This window comes from Macaca nemestrina, chromosome 1 (genome assembly GCF_043159975.1).
Source record: "Macaca nemestrina isolate mMacNem1 chromosome 1, mMacNem.hap1, whole genome shotgun sequence".
Classification (NCBI taxonomy): domain Eukaryota; kingdom Metazoa; phylum Chordata; class Mammalia; order Primates; family Cercopithecidae; genus Macaca; species Macaca nemestrina.
In genome coordinates, this window is record NC_092125.1 from 209,638,237 (window position 1) to 209,661,919 (window position 23,683).

General features: G+C 38.8%; 1 protein-coding gene across 2 annotated transcripts in view; it reads left to right on the forward strand.

Annotated features, from left to right (window-relative positions):
* Positions 1-23,683, forward strand: part of LOC105494447 (sperm tail PG-rich repeat containing 1) — a 57,150-nt gene that overhangs the window by 2,368 nt on the left and 31,099 nt on the right. Inside the window, exons 2-5 of one of the 2 annotated variants that reach the window (XM_071098610.1) lie at positions 823-941; positions 11,206-11,343; positions 11,447-11,611; positions 21,214-21,332. In XM_071098610.1, coding sequence (XP_070954711.1) covers positions 11,533-11,611; positions 21,214-21,332 — 198 coding nt within the window. In that variant the 5' untranslated portion in view covers positions 823-941; positions 11,206-11,343; positions 11,447-11,532. The remainder of the gene's footprint in view (positions 1-822; positions 942-11,205; positions 11,344-11,446; positions 11,612-21,213; positions 21,333-23,683) is intronic. The other variant, XM_011762858.2, reaches the window with a different exon arrangement.

A 23,683-nucleotide genomic window follows, 5' to 3' on the forward strand; every position in this document is an offset into this window, starting at 1 on the left:
ATAGTGAGAAATTGTCTCTATGAAAAATTTTAAAACTAGCCAGGTGTGGTGGCAGGTGTCTGTAGTCTTCCAGCTACTCTGGAGGCTGCGGTGGGAGGATCACTTGAGCCCAGGAGTTTGAGGTTGCAGTAAGCTATGATTGCACCACTGCACTCTAGCAACTGAACAATACAGCAAGATCCTATTTCTAAAAATAATAACAACAAACCAATCATACCCACTTGGGTACTAAATGTCAAAATTTAGCAAGTTAATATTTAGTGTGTGCTGCCTGAGAGATTATTAGAGGTTAAGGAGTGAGTAGAAGTCAGACTTCCTGAGTTCAAAGCCTGATTCCACCTTTCTTCTAATGTGACTTTGGGCAAGTCACTTAACCCCCCACCAAACTTCAGTTTTCTCATCTGTGAAAAATGGGGATTATACCTCACTGGATTGTTGTAAAAATTGCACGAGGTATTCCATAGAAGACATTTAGGACTGTACAGGCTCAATAAATGATAGCTATTATTTTAAGTTGTTAATTTGATATCCCTGTGCATATATTAAAACCTACATTAATACAAGCCTGCTGCAGGACAGGCAGTATTAACCACTTCACATGGATCAGCCTGAGAGGAAGGTACTGTTATCACTCCCAGTTTATGGAGGAGGAAATGGGCTCAGAAGGTTAAGTGACTCATCCAGAATCAGAGCTAAGTGGCAGAGCATAATCTTGAACTCAGGACTGGATACTCTGGACTGCTGCACTGACCCCCACCTAGGAATTGCTTAAACATATGTTGTTGATTCACAAGGTGGTATATCTTCACTGCTCTTTCTTAGATTCTAGGCCCATGCCATCCTGTCATGAACAGTTATACAAGCAAGTGGACCAGTGAGGCACATTTGGGCAGTGCTCTGTTCACATCTGGCCTGCACCTGCTCTCATCCTGCCTTCACAGGTATGCAGTGAGAAGACTGGAATAGTGTAGTCTTTTGGTGGTAGGATTGGGGATTGTTTTTTATTTGTCTGTTTGTTTGTTTTGAGATGGAGTCTCACTCTGTTGCCCAGGCTGGAGTGCGGTGGTGCAATCTTGGCTCACTGTGACCTTCACCTCCTGACCTTCTCCTGCCTCAGCCTCCTGAGTAGCTGGGACTACAGGCGCACACCACCATGTCTGGCTAATTTTTGTATTTTTAGTAGACACGGGGTTTCACCGTGTTAGCCAGGATGGTCTCGATCTCCTGACCTCATGATCCACCCGCCTTGGCCTCCCAAAGTGCTGGGATTACAGGTGTGAGCCACCGCGCCCGGCCGTGGATTGGGGATTATTTAAAATTTTTTTGTAACATCATATTTTCTTAAATGTTGACAGTGTACATACATTATTATTACAGTAGTCCTCCTTTATTCAAGGGGTATATGTTCCAAGACCACCAGTAGATGCCAGTGAAACAGTGGATAATACCCAAACTGATTACTGTCAATCAGACTGTTTCCGTTCATATCTTCCACTCACAAATTTAATGCTTTTTCCATCTTGAGTAAGCACTTGTCATGCTCTGTGGCTACTTACAGTCTGAGGTGAAGCACCAAAACTAGCACCAATTTTTTTCCCCTTTGAAATTTCATGGATAAAAGTTTTATTCTTACTGTAGATCTTAGCAGCCTCAGAATACAGTTTTTTCTTGCCTTATTAAGTCAAGAACGTTCACCTTTTCACTTAAAGGAGGCATTTTACAGCTTCTCTTTGACATGTCCAAAGTGCTGGCATCAGTACTCTTGTGCTTTGGGGCCATTATTAAGTAAAGTAAGAGTTACTTGAACACAAGCACTGAGACAACGTGTCAGTGGATCTGACAATCGTGATGGCTACTGAGTGACTAATGGTGGAGTAGCAAATACAGCTTGAATGTGCTGTGCTGGACAAGGATGATTCACATCCCAGGTGGGGTGGAGTCAGACGATACGAGATTTCATCACATGCCTCAGAATGGTGCATAATTTAAAGCTGATGAATTATTTATTTCTGGAATTTTCCATTTAGTATTTTCAAACCACAATTGACCATGGGTAACTGAAACTGGAAAATGAAGCTACAGACAAGGTGGACTACTGTATAACAGGAAGCTTACTATTTTTCTAATCACTCATAATTCAGGAACACTAATGCATTTTTTAATAACAGCTTTATTAAAGCTAGGGCAGTAGATGGTTCTTACTAAAATGGCATAACATTGAGGGGTGGTAAATGAATAGTGGCTGCTTTGGTTATTTTTTGAGACAGGGTCTCACTTTGACACCCAGGCTGAAGAGCAGTGGCATGAACATAGCTCACTGCAGCCTTGACCTCTTGGGTTCAAGTGATCCTCCTGCCCTGGCCCCTAAGGTAGCTGGGACTACAGGCGTATGCCACCATACCTGGTTAATTTTTATATTTTTTGTAGAGACGGAGTTTCACCATGTTGCCCAGGCTGGTCATGAGCTCAAGCTATCCCCCAACTTCAGCCTCCCAAAGTGCTGGGATTACAGGAGTGACCCACCGCACCCAGCCCTAGCGGCTGCTGTTATAGACACTAAAAGACCCTGTTAAGCTGGATTGGTGATTGTACTTTGATCATTATTAACTCGTTTCTGTTGTTTTGAATCTCTTAATTTCTTGAAGAATGTTGTCAATAATTCTATTAAATATCAAATTTTTGGTATAGATTGTCCACCAAAAAAAGTTGAGAATTGCTGCTGTGAGGATTACAGACTAAAGTAAGGAAAAATACTGTGGGGAAAGGGACTAGTAGAGCATCAAATCATTTATTCAATCCTTTACTCATTAGTATATATAAATGGTATAAGTTTCTTAGGGAAAAAAATAGGCAAAATGAAACCCAAGTCTGCTAATGAAAAATAATTGCTATGGAAATTACATTGTGCCCTTGCTATTAACAACTAAAAAGTAGTTAACTATGTTAAACAACTCACAATGGACAACAGGCACAGTATAATAATCCCTGAAGGAAGAAAAACAAGGTGAGTCCTACAATTGCCCCCATTTAGTACCGGGGTCAGTTTTTAGGTCATATTGTAGGAAATCCAAATGAATTCCAAATGAGTTGAGAAGATAAAAATAAGAACTCAGAGAGGCCAAAGAGGCTAGAATTTATAGGGAGAACCCTAAAGGAAGGAGCTGCACCAAAAATGTTCAGAAACCTGAAAGAGAGGTCTCTTTACGTTTTTGGCTGAGCAGTAATCTGCACATGCATGAGAATGTGCTAAGATGGTCATTAGCACATTAACATAAGATTCTCATGCACATGCATGAGAATAAACTAAGACTGGGGAAATACCCACCAAAAGACCATAGACTGAACAATTTCTGGGGCTTAAACAGATCTGGGAATGTTTCATGTTACCATAAACCAGAATGGAGAGACATGGTATTAGATAGGAATTGGGTAGAGTTCACAGAAAGGTCATGCCTTAGTAGTGGGGATAAATTATTCCCAGAGTAAAAGCTGCTCTGGACTTGCCGTAACACAGTTTGAAAGCTTGAAAGGGTCAGATGGATCTACAAGTTACTGAAAAGTGTTCCACATCCTTTACAGGAATATGTCAAAACCCAGCACTCAGCAATGTAAAATTCAAAATGTCTAATATCTAATACAAAATTACCAGACATGAAAAGATACAGGAAATTATGACCCATATCTGAGAGGAAAATCAACCATAGGAACAGACTTAAAAATGACAGATTATATAATTAGTATAAAGAAATGTTAAAGCAGCTATTATGAATCTTACAAATATGCCCAAGGATGTAAAGAAAACTGAACACGATGAGGCTAGAAATGGAAGACATGGAAAAAGAGCCCAAATGTAACCTCTAGAAAGAAAAAATACAATATTTGAAATAAGAATACAATAGATGGGATTTGCAGCTGAGTAGAGACTTCAGAAGATCAGTGAACTTGGCTGCGCGTGGTGGCTCATGCTTGTAATCCCAGCACTTTGGGAGGCTGAGGCAGGTAGATCACAAGCTCAGGAGTTCAAGACCAACCTGGCCAAGATGGTGAAACCCTGTCTCTACTAAAAATACAAAAATTAGCCAGGCATGGTGGCAGGCACCTGTACCCAGATACTCGGGAGGCTGACACAGAGAATTGCTTGAAGCTGGGAGGCAGAGGTTGTAGTGAGCCAAGACTGCACCACTGCAATCCAGCCTGGGTGACAGAGCGAGACTCCATTAAAAAAAAAAAAAATCAGTGAACTTGAAGACATGACAATATAGACTACCCAAATGAAGGGCAGAGAGAAAAGAGACTTAAAAATAATAAACGGAATATCAATAACCTTTGGGAAAATATATCTAATATAACTGTAGCCCCAGGAAAGAAGGGAGCAGAGGTAGAAAAAATTTTGAAAAAATAATGGCTGAATATTTTCCAAATTTGATGAAAACTATAGCCTGCAGATTAAAGAAGTTCATTAAAACCAAACCCAAACATTAAAGACATAAAGAAAATTATGCCAAGGTACCATGAAAATAAAACTGCTGAGAGGCACATAGAGTTGTCAAAGTAATAGAAATAGAAAATACAATGGTGGTTGCCAGGGGTTGCAGGGAAAAAGGAATGGGGAAATACTGAGGAAACACCATATTGTAGGAAATACTGGGGAAGTACCATATTAGTTAATGGGTATAGCATTTGAGTTTTTCAAAATGAAAAGATTTACAGAGACGGATAGTGGTGATGGTTGCACAACATTATGAATTTGAATTCCACTCAGCTGTACACTTAGAAATGGTTGAGATGGCAAATTTTTATGTTACGTGTATTTTACCATAATAAAAAATTGGGAAAAATCAAATAGCTGAATGAAAGTAATACACAGAAAAGCTTAAAATTTGATGGATAAAAAAAGAATTATTACTTACAGAGGAATCAAAATAAGAATTACAGTGGCCGAGGCAGGCGGATCACGAGGTCAGGAGATTGAGACCATCCTGGCTAACACGGTGAAACCCCGTCTCTACTAAAAATACAAAAAATTAGCCGGGCACGGTGGCGGGCGCCTGTAGTCCCAGCTACTCAGGAGGCTGAGGCAGGAGAACGGCATGAACCTGGGAGGCGGAGCTTGCAGTGAGCCGAGATTGTGCCACTGCATTCCAGCCTGGGTGACGGAGTGAGACTCCGCCTCAAAAAAAAAAAAAAAAGAATTACAGTGGACTTCTCATCAGAAACTATGCATGTCAGAAGACAATGGAATAATATAAAAGTGTTTGGGAGAGGTAGGAAGACAAAAGAAAAAAACTATGAACCCATAATTCTATACCCAGTAAGAATAACTTTCAAAAATAAAAGAAAAATAAAGACCATTTCAGACAGACACAAACCTCGAGAATGCAGTATCAGAAGACCTGCACTACATGAAAAGTTAAAAGAATTTCTGTAGATAGAAGGACTATGACACTAGAAAGAATCTTGAATTTACACAAAGAATTGAAAAGCACTGGAAATGATAAAGTTAAAATACATTTTTTTCTTATTTTAATTTCTTTAAGAGATAATTGAGTGTTTAAAAACAATATGAAATTAATAATATATGTAGAAGTAAAATGTATACAAAAGTAACAGAAAAGATGGAAGGTAGGAAATGGAAGTGTATTGTAAAGTTCTTTCATTATATGTGAAGTAGCATACTATTATTTGACTGTGATAAATTAAAGATGTATACTGTAAACCTTAAATCAATCACTATACATAATTATAGCTAATAAGTCAGAAATGAAGATAAAATGGGATCATAAGAAATATGCACTTATTCTCAAAGGATCCAAGAAGAAAGAAACAAAGGCCCATATAACAAGTAGGAAATTGATAGGTTTAAGCCCAACCTTATCAAGTGCTACATTAAATGTAAAAGTTCTAAACACTCCAATCAAAAGGCAGAGTTTGATTAGATTAAAAACCAGGACCTAATATATGTTGTCTTTAAAAAAACATCTTTAAATATAAAGACACATTCCTTCCAGCAGAAGTGTGAAGAAAAGTCAATAATTAAATATAAAGATACAAGCAGGTTAAAAGTAAAAGGACAGAAAAAATAGAGTGTGCTAATAGTAATCAAAAGAAAGCTGGAATGGCCATGTTAATATCAGAAAAATAGACTTTAGAACAAGGAATATTACCAGGGATAAAGCAGGGTATTTCATAATGATAAAGGGGTCACTTCACCAAAAACATAAAAATTATAAATGTTCATGCACCTGGTAATAATGCTTCAAAATACACAACAACAATCGACAAAGCTTAAAAGAGAAATAAACAAATTCACAATAATATAATATGGGAATTTCAACCCTTCTCTCTTAGTATTGATAGAATGAATACATTGGAAATCAGTAAGGATGTAAAAGACTTGAACAAACTATCAGCCAGTTCCACCTAACTGACATTTATAAAAACCCCCATTCAACAACAAAAGGAAAATTCAAATCAACAACAAAAAGATAACTAGAGAATCCCCCTGACTACTTGGAAATTAAACATCAGACTTCCAAATAAGCCATGTATAAAAAAGAAATTACAATGAAAAAAAAAGATATTTTAAACTGAAAGAAAAATGAAAACACAACATGTTAAAATATATGAGATGCTACTAAAACGGTGCTTACAGGGACATTTAAGATATTAAATACATGTATTAAGAAAGAAGAAGGCACTGGGTGCGGTGGCTCATGCCACCTGTAATCCCAGCAATTTGGGAGGCCATGGTGGGCAGATCACTTGAGGTCAGGAGTTCGAGACCAGCCTGGCCAACAGGGTGAACCCCCATCTCTACTAAAAATACAAAAGATTAGCTGGATGTGGTGGCGAGCGCCTGTAATCCCAGCTACTGGGGAGGCTAAGGCAGGAGAATCACTTGAACCTGGGAGTTGGAGGTTGCAGTGAGCCCAGATTGTGCCACTGTACCCCAGCCTGGGCAACAAGAATAAAACTCCATCTTAAAAATAATAATAATAATAGTAATAATAAAGAAGGATCTAAATTCAATTATTGAAGCTTCCACCTAAAAAGCTAGAAAGAGAAGAACAAATGAAACCCAGTGTAAGCAGGAAGAGAGAAAAGATAATCATAGAGGTCAATGAAATAGAAAATTTAGAAAAACAGTAGAGAAATATCAATAAAACCACATGCTGTTTTCTTTTTAAAAAATCAATACATTGGTAAACTTCTAGCCAGACTTGCCAAAAATATGTAAAACACAAATTACCAGTATCAGGAATGAAGTAGGGACATTACTACAGAATCTGCAGATATTGAAAGGATGATAAATAACTTTATGCCAGTAAGTTTCATGACAGATGAATGGAAAAATTTTCTTGAAATATACAAATTACCAAAGCTCAGTTAAGAAGAAATAGATAATCTGAAGAGCCTGTATCTATTAAGTTAATGAACTTTATCGTTAAAAATCTTCCCACAAAGAAAACTCCAGGCCCAGATGGCTTCACTTGTAAATTTAAGGAAGAACTAACACCAATTTTATACAAACTCTGCCAGAAATTAAAAGAGAAAAAAAACACCTTCCAACTCATTTCATGAAGCAAGCATTACCCTGATGCCCAAATCAAAGACATTTTTAAAATGAAAAAGAAAGCTACAGATTAATAGCCCTCGTGAACACAGGTGCAAAAATCCTTAACAGAATTTTAGTAAATTGAATCCTTCAGTATATAAAATATATGATAATATCTTATGACCAGGTAGCATTTATTCCAGGAACACTAGGTTGTTTTAACATTTGAAAATCAATCAATGTAATTCAATTAATATATTCACAAAGAACGATTATATGATCACTCCATAGATGCAGAAAAAGTATTTGATAAAATTGATCACCTATTCCTGTTAAAAACTCTTAGGAAACTAAGATTAGAAGTGATAACAAGGTTTTATTAAAAAAAACTACAACTAACAAACTAACATTGTACTTAATGCTGAAAGACTGAATGCTTTCCCACTCAAGCTAGTAACAAGACAAAGATATCCACTATTGTCACTTCTGTTCAACATTGTACTGGATGCCCTAGTCATTGCAATATTACAATAAAAAGAAATAATAGGCATACAAATTAGAAAGGAAGAAATAAAACATTTTTTCATATATGACATGATTATATATGTAGAAATTCCTAATTGACAAAAAAGCTACTAGAACTAAAAAAAAAGTTTAGCAAGTTTGCAGGATACAGTATCAATATATATAAATTACTTAAATTTCTGTACACCAGCAATAAACAATTAGAAATTTAAAAAATTTTAAGGCCATTTTTATGACATAAAAATATGAAATACTTAGGAATCAGTTTAAGAAAATATGTGCAGTATTTGTACACTGATAACTGTAAAATATTGCTGAGAAATTAAATAATATCTAAATAAATGGAGAGTATACCATATTAATGGAATATAACACTCAACAAAGTTAAGATGTAAATTCTCCCTAAATTGTTCTATAGATTCAATGCAATCTCAATCAAAATCCAGGGAGGTTTTTTGTTGTTGTTGTTTGTTTGTTTTGTTTTTTTGGTTTTTTAAAGCAGAAATTGACCTGTAAGTTATATGGTAAAAGAGCTAGCACAAGAGCTAATATAGTCAAAATAATTTTGAAAAATAAGACAAAGTTGGAACTACCTGATTTTAAAACTTATTCTAAAGCAAGATCGTGTGCTGTTGGTATAAGGATATACACAGAGTTCAAAAGAACAGAATAGAGGGCCGGGCGCGGTGGCTCAAGCCTGTAATCCCAGCACTTTGGGAGGCCGAGATGGGCGGATCACAAGGTCGGGAGATCGAGACCATCCTGGCTAACACAGTGAAACCCCGTCTCTACTAAAAAAAAAATGCAAAAAAACTAGCCGGGCGGGTTGGCGGGTGCCTGTAGTCCCAGCTACTCGGGAGGCTGAGGCAGGAGAATGGCGTAAACCCGGGAGGCGGAGCTTGCAGTGAGCTGAGATCCGGCCACTGCACCCCAGCCTGGGCGACAGAGCAAGACTCCGTCTCAAAAAAAAAAAAAAAAAAAAGAACAGAATAGATAATCTAGAAATGGCACTATATCTATCTAAATAAATACATACACACACAGTAGATTTTTGATGAATGTGCCAAGATAATTCAGTGAAAAAAAGGATATTCTTTTTAGCAGATGGTGCTGGATTAATTGAATCTCCAAATGTAATAAAATGAACCTGACCCTTACCGTAATACCGTATACAAAATTTAATTCAAAATGGATCCTAGGCCTAAATGTAAAAGCTAAAACTATACAACTTCTAAAAGAAAATGTAGGAGAAAATATTTGTGACCTAGGCAAAGGTTGCTTAGATCTGACAAAAGAAATCTTAAAACCTTAAAAGAAAATTTTGACAAATTTGATCAAAATTTTAAAATTTGCATTCAAAAGATAATGTTAAGAAAATAAAAAGGCAGACATCAGCTGGGGAGCAAATATTTTCAAAACATATATGGTAAAAGGCTTGTATCCAGAATGTATTAACTTTTACAACTCAGTAATAACCCAATGAAATCCAATCGTTTTTGGTTTTTATGGTTTTTTTTTTTTTTTTTGAGATAGGCTCTTGCTCTGCTGTCCAGTCTGGGGTGCAGTGGCGCTATCATGGCTCAGTGCAGCCTTGATTTCCTGGGCTTAAGCAATTCTCCCACCTCAGCCTCCAGAGTAGCTGGGACTACAGGCTGGCTAATTTTTTATTTTTTGTAGAGACGGGGGTCTCACTATGTTGCTTACGCTAGTCTCGAACTCCTCGCTTCAAGCAATCCTCCTGCTTCAGCCTCCCAAAGTGTTGTGATTACAGGTATGAGCCACCATGCCTAGCCCCAATTTTTTTGTTTTAAAGGCAGAAGATTTGAATACACGGCCGGGCGCAATGGCTCAAGCCTGTAATCCCAGCACTTTGGGAGGCCGAGGCGGGCGGATCACAAGGTCAGGAGATCGAGACCACAGTGAAACCCCGTCTCTACTAAAAATACAAAAAATTAGCCGGGCGCGGTGGCGGGCGCCTGTAGTCCCAGCTACTCAGGAGGCTGAGGCAGGAGAATGGCGGGAACCCGGGAGGCGGAGCTTGCAGTGAGCCGAGGTCGCGCCACTGCACTCCAGCCTGGGCAACAGCGTGAGACTCCGTCTCAAAAAAAAAAAAAAAAAAAAAGAAGATTTGAATACACTTCACTAAAGAAGATAAATAAGCACATGAAAATGACACTGAGATACCACTGTAAAATCACTAGAATGTCTAAAATTAACAAGATTGAGCAAACACATGTTGGTGAAATGTAGAACAATTGGAACAAAGTACTGATCTATGCAACAATATGGAATAATTTCAAAAGCATTACACTAAGTGAAAAAAGACACAAAAGAATGTCTACTCTATGATTGTACTTGTGTGACTTTGTAGAAAGGCAACAATTGTGACAGCAGAGCCGTGGTTGCCAGAGCAGTGGTTGGGAAGGTACTGACTGCAAAGGGACACAGGGAGCTTCTCAGCATCATGGATAGATTAATATCTTAATAGTGGTGGTATTTAACTCAACTGTAAACATTTGCCAAAACTTGGAATTGTACAACTAACACTGATTAATTTTATTTGTATATACATTGTATCTCAGTAAAGCGAAATTTAAATAAAAATAAGCCAGGCATGGTGGCTCACACCCATAATCTTAGCACTTTGGGAGGCAGAGGCAGGCAGATCACCTGAGGTCAGGAGTTTGAGACCAGCCTGGCCAACATAGTGAAACCCCGTCTCTACTAAAAATACAAATTACAGGTGGTGGGCGCCTGTAATCCCAGCTACTCAGGAGGCTAAGGCAGGAGAATCACAATCACTTGAACCCGGAGGGGGAGCGGAGGCGGAGGTTGCAGTGAGCCAAGATCACGCCGTTACACTCCAGCCTGGATGACAAGAGCGAAACTCCGAATCAAAAAATAAAAATAAAAGCCAAGCCTTCGGTAGTTCTGTCAGCAACATCAACAGTGACTTCTTCTGCAGTTCCTACTGCAGTGTGCTTGGGGCTTTGGGTCACTGGACTTGGTAGATCTCAGCTGGCACCCATACCATTTCTGTCTACCCTGTAGATAGCACAGAACCCATTTGCAAGAATTAACCAATGTGAAATGATCTCTACAAATGCTGTGTTTTGCTGTTTCAGGTGCTTAGGAGAACATGCAGTAGAGCTTTTCATCAAACAAATGGAACACGTCATAGTATTTTGCTAATATGGCCAACTCTGCACAGAAAAATGAACTCACTGGCAAACACCCCAGACGTGCCATTGAAGTACAGAAAGGTACACGTGTCTTTGCAGGGAGGAGATAGCTCCTGACATATGCTTATTTTAGTACATAAGAGCAAATTTGGGGGGAATAGTAAATCCTGGGTTATATCCACAGGGCCATCCTTATAGGCATATCAGATGGATGGTTTTAGGCCCTACTGTTTCAAGTGTGATGATTAGAAGAAACTGTGAGAAGAAAGGATGAGAGAAGAAGGAGGAAGCCTCTTTAAAAATAAAAAACAAATAAACAAAACCCAGACTTGTTATTTCCATGTATCTGGTAAGAATCTCTATCCTCAAATTTAGATATGTAAGATATCTTTTTTTATTTCCTGGAACCCAACTTGAGGTATGACTGCAAACCCCCATTCTGCTGGGTTGTTGGAAAGGATAACTCCAGCCATTATCAGCATAAATCCTATCTCCCTCATGGCTGTTTCAAGTTTGGAACTTTCCCAATAGTTAGTGTAATCCCGGGAGGCTGGGTTGGGGAGGGGAGGAATACTCAGGTCATTGGTCGACCATCCACATTGGTGAGATCCCCAGTGTCCCAGCTCACGTGCTCCCTTTGGTTTTGCTAGTTTTCTGGCAAACTAGTGTTCTGGTTTGTTAGTGTATTCTGGGCCATACCTGTGGTTTAGGAATTATTGCTGAGACTGGAAACATCATTTTGAGTCCTCCTAGGCTCTAGCGCTTTTTCTTTCAAGGCTATTATCACCTCCCTGGTGGGCTTCCAGAGTCACTGCTGGTCTCAAATCCAGAGAAATCTCTCTCTCTTCCTCCCATCCTCTGATTTTGCACTCTCTTTTTCTTCAATATTTCTTTAAATTGAAGCATAAGTATACATTCAGGAAAAGCGCACAAATCCTAATTGTATAGCTTAATGAATATTCACAAAGAAGACACCACCTGTGGAATTACTTCTCAGACCAAGAGAGAATGCCAGCAGTATCTCAAAAGCCCTTGTCCCTTCTCAGATATGATCTCCCTTCCCCACAAAAGTAAACACTACAGTTATCCTGACTTCTCACATCATTAACAACTCTAGTTTGTTTTTGAACATTATGTAAATGTGAGTCATACAATATGAACTCTTTTCTCTCAGGCTTTTTTCACTTATGTTTCAGAGATTTAACTTCATGTTGTTTTATCTTATGTATCAGTAATTTGTTCATTTATTACTCTTGTTTGAATATACCACAATTTATTTATCTATTCTACTACTGAAGGACATTTAGGTTGTTTCCAGTTTGGGGCTATTATGAATAAAAACTTCTGTAACTATTCTTGTGCTTGTCTTGTGGGACACATATTTATGTATTTCATGGGTCTATACCCGAGGAGTGGAACCGCTGGGTCATAGGGTATGTTTAGGCTAAGCTTAGTTGATAATGCCAAACAGTTTTCCAAAGTAGGTGCGCCAATTTTACCTCCTTACAAGCAATATATGTGAATTCCACATGTTCCAAATCCTCACCAACATTTTAAGCTCATAATAGTTTTAATTTGCATTGCCTTAGATCAATGAGATTGAGCACTTCTTCATGTTGACTGGCCTTTTGGATATTCTCTTTGGAGAAGTGACTGTTCAACTTTTTTGCCCATTTTCTTCTGATGGGTTTTTCTTTCTTTTCTTTCTTTCTTTGTTTTTTTTTTGTATATTTATAGGAGTTCTCTAAACCATTCTGTCCTTATTTATAGGGGTTCTTTAACTATTCTAGAAACAAGTCATTTGTTAGCTATAGGTAAATGTCTTCCCCTATCCTGGGACTTTCCTTTCCACTCTCTTAACAATGTGCTAAGAAACGGAAACTCTTGATTTTAATATAGCCCAATTTATCAATCTCTTTATGTTTAGTGTATATGTCTATTCTATTAATACTTAAGAAATCTTTCCCCATCCCAAGATAGTTTCTTCTAGAAACTCTATTACTTTACCTTTTACATTTAGATCTACAATTCACTTGAAATTGTTTTTGTATGAGGAAGACACCCAAGTCTGTTGTTTTCCATGTTGACCCAGCACCACTTATTGAAAGGCTGCCCATTCTCTACTACTCTGTATTGCTGTTGCTATCTTTGTCATAAATCAAGTGTCCAGGCATATGCGGCTCTGCTTCTGGATTATTTACCCTGTTCAAATATCATACTGTCCTAGTTACTGTAACTTTATAATAACTCTTTAGTAGCATAAGCCCTTCAACTTTGTGCTTCTTTGTTTATGCTGGCTATTCTTGACCCCAGTGCATTTCCATATAAATTTATTTTACTTTTTAATTTTTAATTTTTATGGATATGTAATAGTTATACATATTTATGGTGCACATGTGATATTTTGATACAAGCATACAATGTGTAATGATCAAATCGGTAGCTATAAAAATTTTACAATCAGCTTATTAATGTCTTAAAAAATCTCTACTCTCATTCTAATTTGGATTACATTGATTCTAGAAATCAATTTAAGGATAATTTACATCTTTACAATAAATATTAACTTCTCTAATCCATGTATAGATCCTTTTAAGTTACCTTAAATTGTTCTCAATGTTTTAGAGTTTTCTTTGTAGAAGTCTTACATATCTTCGTTATATCTATTCTAGGCATTTGATTTTTATGCTGTTATAAATGGTAATTTTAAATTTTATTTTAAATTGTTTGTTGCTGGTATACAAAAATATTAATTGATTTTTGTATATTGACCTTGATTCTGGCGACCTCACTAAATCCAACTATTACCTCTTATAGGGTATCCATAGATTCTTTTGCAATTTCCCCATATTCAATCTTGTCATCTGTGAAAATGACAACTTTATTTCTTCCTTTCTCATCCATATATTTTATATTTTATGTATTTTTAATATATTTTATGTAGGCATTTGTATTGGCTAGAGACCTTCAGTACAGTGCTGAATAGCAGGATGATAGCAGTTGTACTAGTTTCACTCCCTATCTCGAGGGAGAGCTTTTAATATTTCACAATTTGGTATCACGTTTGCTATAGGCTTTTGTTATAGACACCTTTTAACAGATTAACAAAGTTTGCTCCTATTCCTAGTTTGCTAGAGTTTTTCTTTTAATCATCAAAGAATATTAGATTTTATGAAAAGCTTTTTCTGTATCTACTAAACAGTTACTTCACCAAAAAAAAAGATATACAGAGGGAAAATAGCATATGAAGGAATGCTCAGCATCATTAGTCATTAGGGAAATGCAAATTAAAACCACAATGAGATACCATTACATACCTAATTGGATGCCTGCGATTAAAAAGACTTCCCATTGCTGATGAGAATGTCAAGTCATGGAAATTTTCATACACTAATAGTGGGGATGTATGAAAGTACAATGACTATGAAAAATAGTTTGGCAGTTTTTTAAAAAGTTAAACATCCGATCTAGTCATTCCACTCCTAGGCATTTACCCCACAAAATGAAAGCTTATCTCCATTTAAAGACTTGTAGATAAAATGCTAATAGCAGTTTTATTTGTAATACCCCAAAACTGGCAACAACTCAAATTTACGTCACCAACGAATAAACATCATGTTTTTATACAACGGAATACTACTCAACAATAAAAAGCAATGGAGTATTGATATATCAGCGACAGAGATGAATCTCTTAGTAATTACGGTGAGTGAAAGAAGCCAGATAAAAAGAGTACCTGTTACAGGTATATGATTTTTTTTTTTTTTTTAATCTATTGAGATACTCATTTGGTTTTTCTTTTTTAGTTCATTAATATGATGAATTATATTGATTTTCAAATGTTAAACTATTTTGGCATTACTGGGGTTGGTCATGATGTATTATCTTTTTATATATTGTGTGATTTGATTTGCTAAAATTTTTCTAAGAATTTATGTATTTACGTATATGAGGGCTCTTGATCCCTAGTGATATTTTTTCTCTTGTAATGACACCGTATAGTTTTGGTATCAGGTAGTGGTTGCCTCATTGAATGAGTCTGGAAATGTCTTTTCCTCTTCAGTTTTCTGGGACAGCTTGTATGGAATTGATAGGTGGAGTGTTCTATAAATGCCAATTAGGTCAGGTTAGGTAATAGTTTTGTTCAAGTTTCATATATCTTTACTGATCTATCTACTTGTTTAAATTATTGAGGGAGATGTTTTGAAATCTCTGACTCTAATTTTGAAATTTTCTATTTTTCTTGCAGTTTTACCAGTTTCTGCTTCTTATATTTTCTATCTCTTTTTATTGGGTACATCAGCATTTAGGACTGTTAGGTTCTCTTGAGGAGCTGACCCCTCATAATGATCCCATTATGAAATGACTCTCTTTAATGCAGGTAATATTTTTTGCTCTGAAATCTACTTTATCTGATAATATCTATCTTTTGCTTAGTGTTAGCATAATAAATCTTTTTCCATTATTTTACTTTTAACTTATTTCTGGGTTGATATTTAAAGTATGTTTCTCGGAGGTAACATATAGTTGGGTCTTTCTTTCTTATGCAGTCTGAGAATCTCTGTTTTTTAATTGGGATATTTAGAGTATTTACGTTTAATGTGATTATTGGTATATAAGTTTGTCTGTCATCTTGTGATGTGCTTTCTATTTGTCCCCTCTGTTCTTTATTTACCTTTTCTCTGTCTCTTGTGTTATTTTTAATGCTTCAGTTTTATCTCATTTGTTAGCCTATTAGGAATAACTCTTTGTAGTATTTTCCTGGTGGTTACCTTAAAGCAATGGTTGGCAAACTTTGCCCCTTGGACCAAATCTGACCCCCTCCCTATTTCTATTAATAAAGTTTTATTGGAACACGGCCATCCCAGTTTGTTTATGTATTGTCTGTGGCTGCTTTTACTCCATAATGGCAGCACTGAATAGTTGCCACAGAGAATAAATAGACTGCAAAGACTAAAATATTTACTATCTGGCCGGGCACGGTGGCTCACACTTGCAATCCCAGAACTTTGGGAGGCTGAGGCAGGAGGATTGCTTAAGTCCAGGAGGTCAAGGCTGCAGTGAGCTATGACTGCACCACTGCACTACAGCCTGGGCAACAGAATAAGATCCTGTCTCAAAATATAGATTAATTAGATAGATAGATAGATAGATAGATAGATAGATAGATAGATAGATAGATATAGATGGATAGACAGATATGTACTCTCTGGCCCTTAGAAAAAGTTTGTTGATCCCTACATACTTTAGAGTTTATAGTATATATCTTTTTGTTGTTGTTCTTTTTTTTTTGAGGTGGAGTCTCGCTCTGTCGCCCAGGCTGGAGTGCAGTGGCACAATCTCAGCTCACTGCAAGCTCCACCTCCTGGGTTCACGCCATTCTCCTGCCTCAGCCTCCTGAGTAGCTGGGACGACAGGCTCCTGCCATGATGCCCGGCTAATGTTTTTGTATTTTTAGTAAAGACGGGTTTCACTGTGTTAGCCAGGATGGTCTCGATCTCCTGATCTCGTGATCCGCCTGCCTCAGCCTCCCAAAGTGCTGGGATTACAGGCATGAGCCACCGCGCCTGACCTTTTTTTTTTTTTTTTTTTTTTTTTTTTTTTTTTTTTTGAGATCGAGTCTTGCTCTGTCGCTCAGGCTGGGGCGCAGTGGCGCAATCTTGGCTCACCTAGGCCTCCCAGGTTCAAGCGATTCTCCTGACTCAGCCTCCTGAGTAGCTGGGATTACAGGCACCTGCCACCATGCCTGGCTAGTTTGGTGAGGAGGACTCCCAAAGTGCTGGATTACAGGCTACCACGCCCAGCCTATAATCATTACTTTTTAAATGTTTAAAATGTTATATTTAAATTATTCAATTTATACTCATAGTTTTATGTTTTCTATTTACCCACATATTTACTATTTCCAGAGCTCTTCATTCCTTTATGTGATTCAGATTTCCAAGTGGTATCGTTTTCTTTGACCTGAAGGGCTTCCCTTAACATTTCTTGTAGCTCCCGTTTGCTGATGATTAATTCTTTCAATATTTATATATTTTTTAAAGTTTTTATTCTGCTTTTGCTTTTGAAGATGTTTTTACTGGGTACAGGATTCTAGGGTGACAGGTTTTATTTTTATTTTTTTTCCTTTTAGTGCCTTAAGGGTGTTGTTTTCAACACCAATCTGCTGTCATTCTCATATTTGTTTCTTCACATGTGCCATGTCTTTTTTCTCTGCCCAGTTTTAACATTTTCTTCTTGTCACTTTTTAAGCAATTTGATTATGGTTGGCCTACGGTGTCGTTTTCTTCATGTTTCTTGTATTTGACGTTAAGTGACTTTCTTGAATCTGTGAGTCAATAGTTTTTTTTTTATCAAATTTGGAAAAATTTCAACCATTTTTTCTTGAACTATTTTTTTCTGTTTCTTCTCTCCTCATATTTCTTTTTTTGAGAGCCTGATTACATACATATTAGTCTCCTCAAAGTTTCCATACAGCTCACTAATCCTTTTTCTTGTCCTTTTTCTGTGTTTTATTTTGTATAGTTTTATTTCTATATCTTCAAGTTTACTAATCTTTTTCTCTTCTAATTTGCTATTCATCTCATCTAGTGTATTTTTAATCTCAGACATCTTAGTTTTCACATCTGAAAGTTTGATTTGGATCTTTTCATTATATCTTCCATGTCTACTTAATATGTTCAGTCTTTTCTCTGGCTTCTTGAACATATGAAACACAGTTAGTATAGCAGTTACAGTGTTCTTCTCCACTAATTCTATCATCTGTATCATTTCCGAGTTGGTTTTGATTGTTTATTTTCTCCCCACTTTGAAGTATAGTTTGTCCTTCTTCCTCCTATTAATTTTTTTATCAATGCCAGGTATTTTGAATTTTACCTCTTAGGTGCTGTCTATTTTTGTAGTCCCATAAACATTCTTGTGCTTTGTTCTGAGATGCAGTTAAATTGTTTGGAAACAGTTTGATCTTTTCAGGTCTTGCTTTAAAGCTTTGTTACCTGGAACCAGAGCAGTATTTAGTCTAGGGGTAATTTGGCCCTATTTCTGAGGCGAAATCCTCCTGCATACTCTGTGTTCCATGAATTAGGAGGTTTTCCTGCTGTGACTCATGAAAACAGGAGCTATTCCTGGCCCTGTGGAAGCCTCCGGGATTGCTCGCTTGAATTCTGCCAGGTGGTTCCTTCTCCAGCCCTGGGTAGTTTTCTCATGTGCATGTGTCGGTCAATACCCAGGAACTTACTCAGGGGACCCTGTTGCAGAGCTCCATAGCTGTCCATCTGGGTAGCTCTCTCTTCTCCGGTACTCTGCTCTGTGAACTTAGCTGTCTTGGCCTTTCTGGACTCCCAGATCCATTTCCTCACCTCAGGAAGTCCACGGGGCCCCATCTGGATCCCTTCTTCCTGTGCTGTGGTCTGGAGATTTCCTCCTGGCAGAAAGCTGGGGGCCATCTTATTGCCAACCTCATTTATTTTGCTTCTCTCAGGGATCCCTGTCCTTTGTTGCCTGATGTCCAGTGTCTTGATTGCTTTGTATATCTTGCCCATTTTTAACTTTTTTTTTCCCAGCTGGGAGGGCAAATCTAGTCCCGTTTCGGTTAGAAATAGGAATTTAGTCATCCAGAGTGTTTTTCAAAAATTCTACTTTTTAAATTGTTTCATCAAGAGGGCTGCTCTGACAAATGCCATTCTGTTATAGCCAGAAGCCTTGGATCTCCTTTCCCGTCAGGCAGAAACCTCTCCTTTCCCCAGGAGAACGTCCTTCCAGTAACCTTTTTAAAGCAACTCTCTTTTTTTACTGCCTCCCCTGCACACTCTCTCAGCTGTTCTATAGGCTTCGGTTTTTAGAAACAAAAGCCAGTAAGTCTTGCAGCTGCTTCTGCCTTTGGATTTGCTGTATAGCTCTCTTAAAGCAAACAAACCCAAAACACAGCCATTCATCTGCTTAAATGGGGAGGGGAGGAGAAGAATACATTTACTGTATATTGATATCCCCAAATATTTTCTACTTAAACATGTATTCAGCTCCTTTTACTTGCTTTGTCCTCCACCCAGGCAGATTAGGCTCAAGTGTCCCTCTCCCCATTGTATCAGTCATCTGTTTATTGAGCACTTGCTAGAGGCCAGCTCAGGAAGAGGAAGCACAGTTCAGAGCTCAAGAGCCTGGGCTCATTAGGCAAATCATGTTCACACCCCACCTGTTCCCCTTAAGTGCTGGGTGATTTGGATGAATAACTGAATCCCTCTAAGCCTCAGTTTCCTCATCTGTGAAGCTGGTTCATGATTGTACCCCTCGAGGGGTCCCTATTGTCTTCAGGCTTCCCACTCTGAAAAGGAGTATTGGTTTTTTTTAAAAAGTCAGAGATGAAGAAATGAGCCTTACTGATAGTCTCCATACACACCACCCTCTGCTATGGCTAACGCATACTTTCTTCTTTCCTTCCCTTGACTGTTTTTCCCCATTTCTGCACGTATTTTCTCTCTGAGGGTTAGGATTCTGGTGTTAAAATAATTTGGCTTACTGTTGTGAACAGCCTACAGAGTCAGGATGCACCCTCCCACCCAAAATTTGGTTTGGATGTCAAGACTTATGGTGCCACACACATGCTCATCAAGAGTGTAGGAAAAGGCTTATCACCCACATAGTGAGGCCTTCTGAGGACAGCAGCACAGCCTTCCTAACCCGATCCAATGATGGCTTGAGAGAGCAGGGAAAGGAGCCTAACTTGGGGGTTTTCTTCTTCTTCTTTTTTTTTTTTTAGACGGAATCTTGCTCTGTGGCCCAGGCTGGAGTGCAGTGGCCGGATCTCAGCTCACTGCAAGCTCCGCCTCCCGGGTTCCCGCCATTCTCCTGCCTCAGCCTCCCAAGTAGCTGGGACTACAGGCGCCCGCCACTTCGCCCGGCTAGCTTTTTGTATTTTTTAGTAGAGACGGGGTTTCACCGTGTTAGCCAGGATGGTCTCGATCTCCTGACCTCGTGATCCGCCCGTCTCGGCCTCCCAAAGTGCTGGGATTACAGGCTTAAGCCACCGCGCCCGGCCGACTTGGGGGTTTTCTTGTGGTTGGAAAGTGGGGCTGGACTGAGGGCAGGGGTTTGCATGGTCTGAACTTCCAGCTGCTGCCACAGGAGGGAGCACTGGGCTTTCTCATCCACTTGCCCAGTGTTGGGGCAGAAGGGAATGAGGGAGTGGTGAAGCTGAAGAGCTATCAGCCATCAAACATCAGAAAACTGGAGTCAGAGTCCGTTACACTTCCAGGTTAGAGTCTATAATCAACCTGCTATGCAGACAGATGCCGCCAAGTTCTAGCAGTTGTGGAAGTCTCAGCAGGAGGGGAGTTTATACATCAGACATGCATTTACACATCACAACCTAGACAAATGAACTTTTAACTTCAGTTTCTATAGATAAGCCCTTTCTGCCTTTTAACCCCATGTCTGCTCAAAGCAGAAACGAAAACTTATGCCTGTCTTGCACAGTGCCCTGGAAAGTAAGAGCCAGCCCCACGCTGGGATTTCCCTAACCTCTTTCAATTTTAACGGCCTAATGCTGGTGTCTGAATCTAGGCCAAGGAGCAGTGAGGACGTTTCCTCTGTCCTCTGACCACGCCTTGTCCAGGCTGCTCCCAGAATAGTTTTGCTGTTTCCTTCCTGCCTGGCAAGAATGTCTTTACTATCATCTCCTTGCTTTTCCCCAGGACAGCCTGCTTTAAGGACTTTATGTGACCACATCTCACTAGTGTAAGAGCTGGAGGGGGGAAGTCTGATAAATTGCCGAGAGGGAAAGAAAGTGGGGAATTTTTTTTTTGTTAATCCTGTTTCATGTTTATTTCCTGTCAAAAGGCAAGTTTCTCTTCTCTACCATTTAAAATAAAACTTTAATATACACCTTTGTGTTTTCCACATTTGTCAATCATTGTTTTGTATTCATTTTGATTTTATTTCATTTTTGTTGTTTAGGTTTTACTGCTGCATATCCAACACAATCCTCCATTCCTTTTAAATATCAAGCTTCAGTAATCCCAGAATCAGAAAAAAAAGGATTCAATAGTCAAGCCAAGAGATTTTCTCAAAAGAAGGTAATGACGTTATCTTAGGGGTTCTTTCGTTTTAGTCTGGATTTTAGCCTTGCGGGACAGGCAGGTTCTGTCTGGCTGCTGTGTCTTTCTGTGGACAGTGGAGGGCAGTGTGCTCCCAGGAGCCGCGGCACCAGCTCCACTGAGGGGCACCGACTGGACTAAGTGTAAGAATGAGCCTGAAAAATGGGACATCCAGGGAAAAAACAACTATGTCTGGATTTATGGCGCCAAAAATATTGAACTGGACCAAAACTATTTAAAGGAAAAAATATATTTTAAAAATAATTATAAAACTGAAAAATTTCAAAAATTCCCAAGTGTTATCAATTAAGTAAAACGTTAAAACAAAAATCTTCCTCATCCTTGTGAGAGGAAATCACATGACTTCAAATAACGCAAGAGGAAAAGAAGAGTCAAATACATCTAGAATTACCTTTGGAGGGCTGGGCATGGTGGCTTATGCCTGTAATCCCAGCACTTTGGGAAGCTGAGGTAGGAGAATTAATTGCTTGAGCCAGGAGTTTCAGACCAGCCCAGGCAACAAAGCAAAACCCAATCTCCACAAGAAAAAAAAAAGTACAAAAATTTGCTGGGCGTAGTGGTGCGTGCCTGTAGACCCAGCTACTCAAGAGACTGAGGAAGGAGGATCACCTGAACCTCAGGAGGTTGAGGTTGCATTGAAGCAAGATAGTGCAACTGTACTCCAGCCTGGGTGACAGAGCGAGACCCTGTCTGAAAAAAAAAAAAAAAAATTACCTTTGTAATGAGCCCTGCCCTACTTTAAAACAACAACAACAACAACAAAAAACAACTTCCTTAAACAATGTGTTATTAGCCAGGTGCAGTGGCTCATGCCTGTAATCCCAGCAGTTTGGGAGGCCAAGGTAGACAGATCACTTGAGGTCCAGAGTTCGAGACCAGCCTGGCCAATGTGGTGAAACCCCATCTCTACTAAAAATACAAAAATTAGCTGGGAGTGGTGGCGCGTGCCTGTAGACCCAACCACTGCCTCTCCTGAGGCAGGAGAATCGCTTGAACCTAGGAGGCGGAGATTGCAGTGAGCTGAGATCACGCCACTGGACTTCAGCCTGGGCAACAGAATGAGACTCCATCTCAAAACCACCACTACCACAACATGTTATCATATTCCTGTGTTACCCACCTCCCCCCCCCTTCCCTAAATCTTGCCGCATCTCTTTTCCTCTCTAACCTAGAAAGTTCTGCATGGTTCCTGACCGGTCCTTATTTAATCTTTGGGATTTATGGGACCTGACTTTCTCCTCTCTCACCATCAGGGGACAGAAGCAACCAGAAGCAACTCACAGGCATCCTTAGAATCTAAAAAATTTTTCATTCCTTCATTCATTTCAGCAAGACCTTTAGAATAATGTTCTTTTGGAGGAGTCCTCATTTAACATGTCTTTTGCTGCTCTCTGAAAATGGTTTTCATCCTATCACCTTGCCCAGATGGCAGAGGAGGAATGAGGAGATCTAGGTTCTGAATGGAGCCAAAGCATGGACTGAGGGGCCTTGGCTAGCCCTGGTGCCCTCAACCTGATTCCTCCTTGGTAGATGAGAATGCTGAACTAGAGAAAGTTTTAAGTTTCTTCCACTTCTGATATTTTAGGATTCTAAGAAAGCAAATAATAAAGAATAGAGTGTACACACACAAGTACACACACACAGTTTTAAATCACTTGCAGGTTTTCTCCAAAGACAATACATATTTGCTCAGGAGTTTTCTTCTCTCTCTAGTTTCTCTGTTTTAACTGTTTGATTCTTTCCCATTTTCTGTCTGGTTTCCCATTTGTCAATTTAATGGTAATATATTGTCCATCTCTAGGATATTTGCAGCCCAGCCTCCGATAAAAACAATAGCAGCCACCATTTACTTATCCTTACCATGTGTACTTTTAGACTGCCTTTTATCTCTAATCCTCGGAACAGTGCTGAAAGGAAGGGTTTATTATTTTAATTTAACACAAGAGGAAACCCAGGCTTGGGGAAGTTAAATGACCCACCCAAGGTCACACAGCACATAAGAGGCTCAAAAGAAATGTTTGCTGAATCAATGTTGAAAGAATTAGACCTCAACCCAGGTCTAGTTCACTCCAAAGCCTCTTGCTCTTTCCACACTGCACCACGCCTACCTTTGTGGCCCGCAGAGCTGTAACTTTGTTCTGTGAAAGTCAGCAAGTTTCTGAAAAGGCCTTAGCAAAACAGACCAAGCTGAAGACAGGGGAGGATGTCAGCTAGCGTGGATGGGCCCCATCCCCCATGATCTAGTTCTGAGCACTCAAATTCAGAAAGCAAACGGGCTGACTTCTCAAGTTAGTGTTTGAAAAGATGAT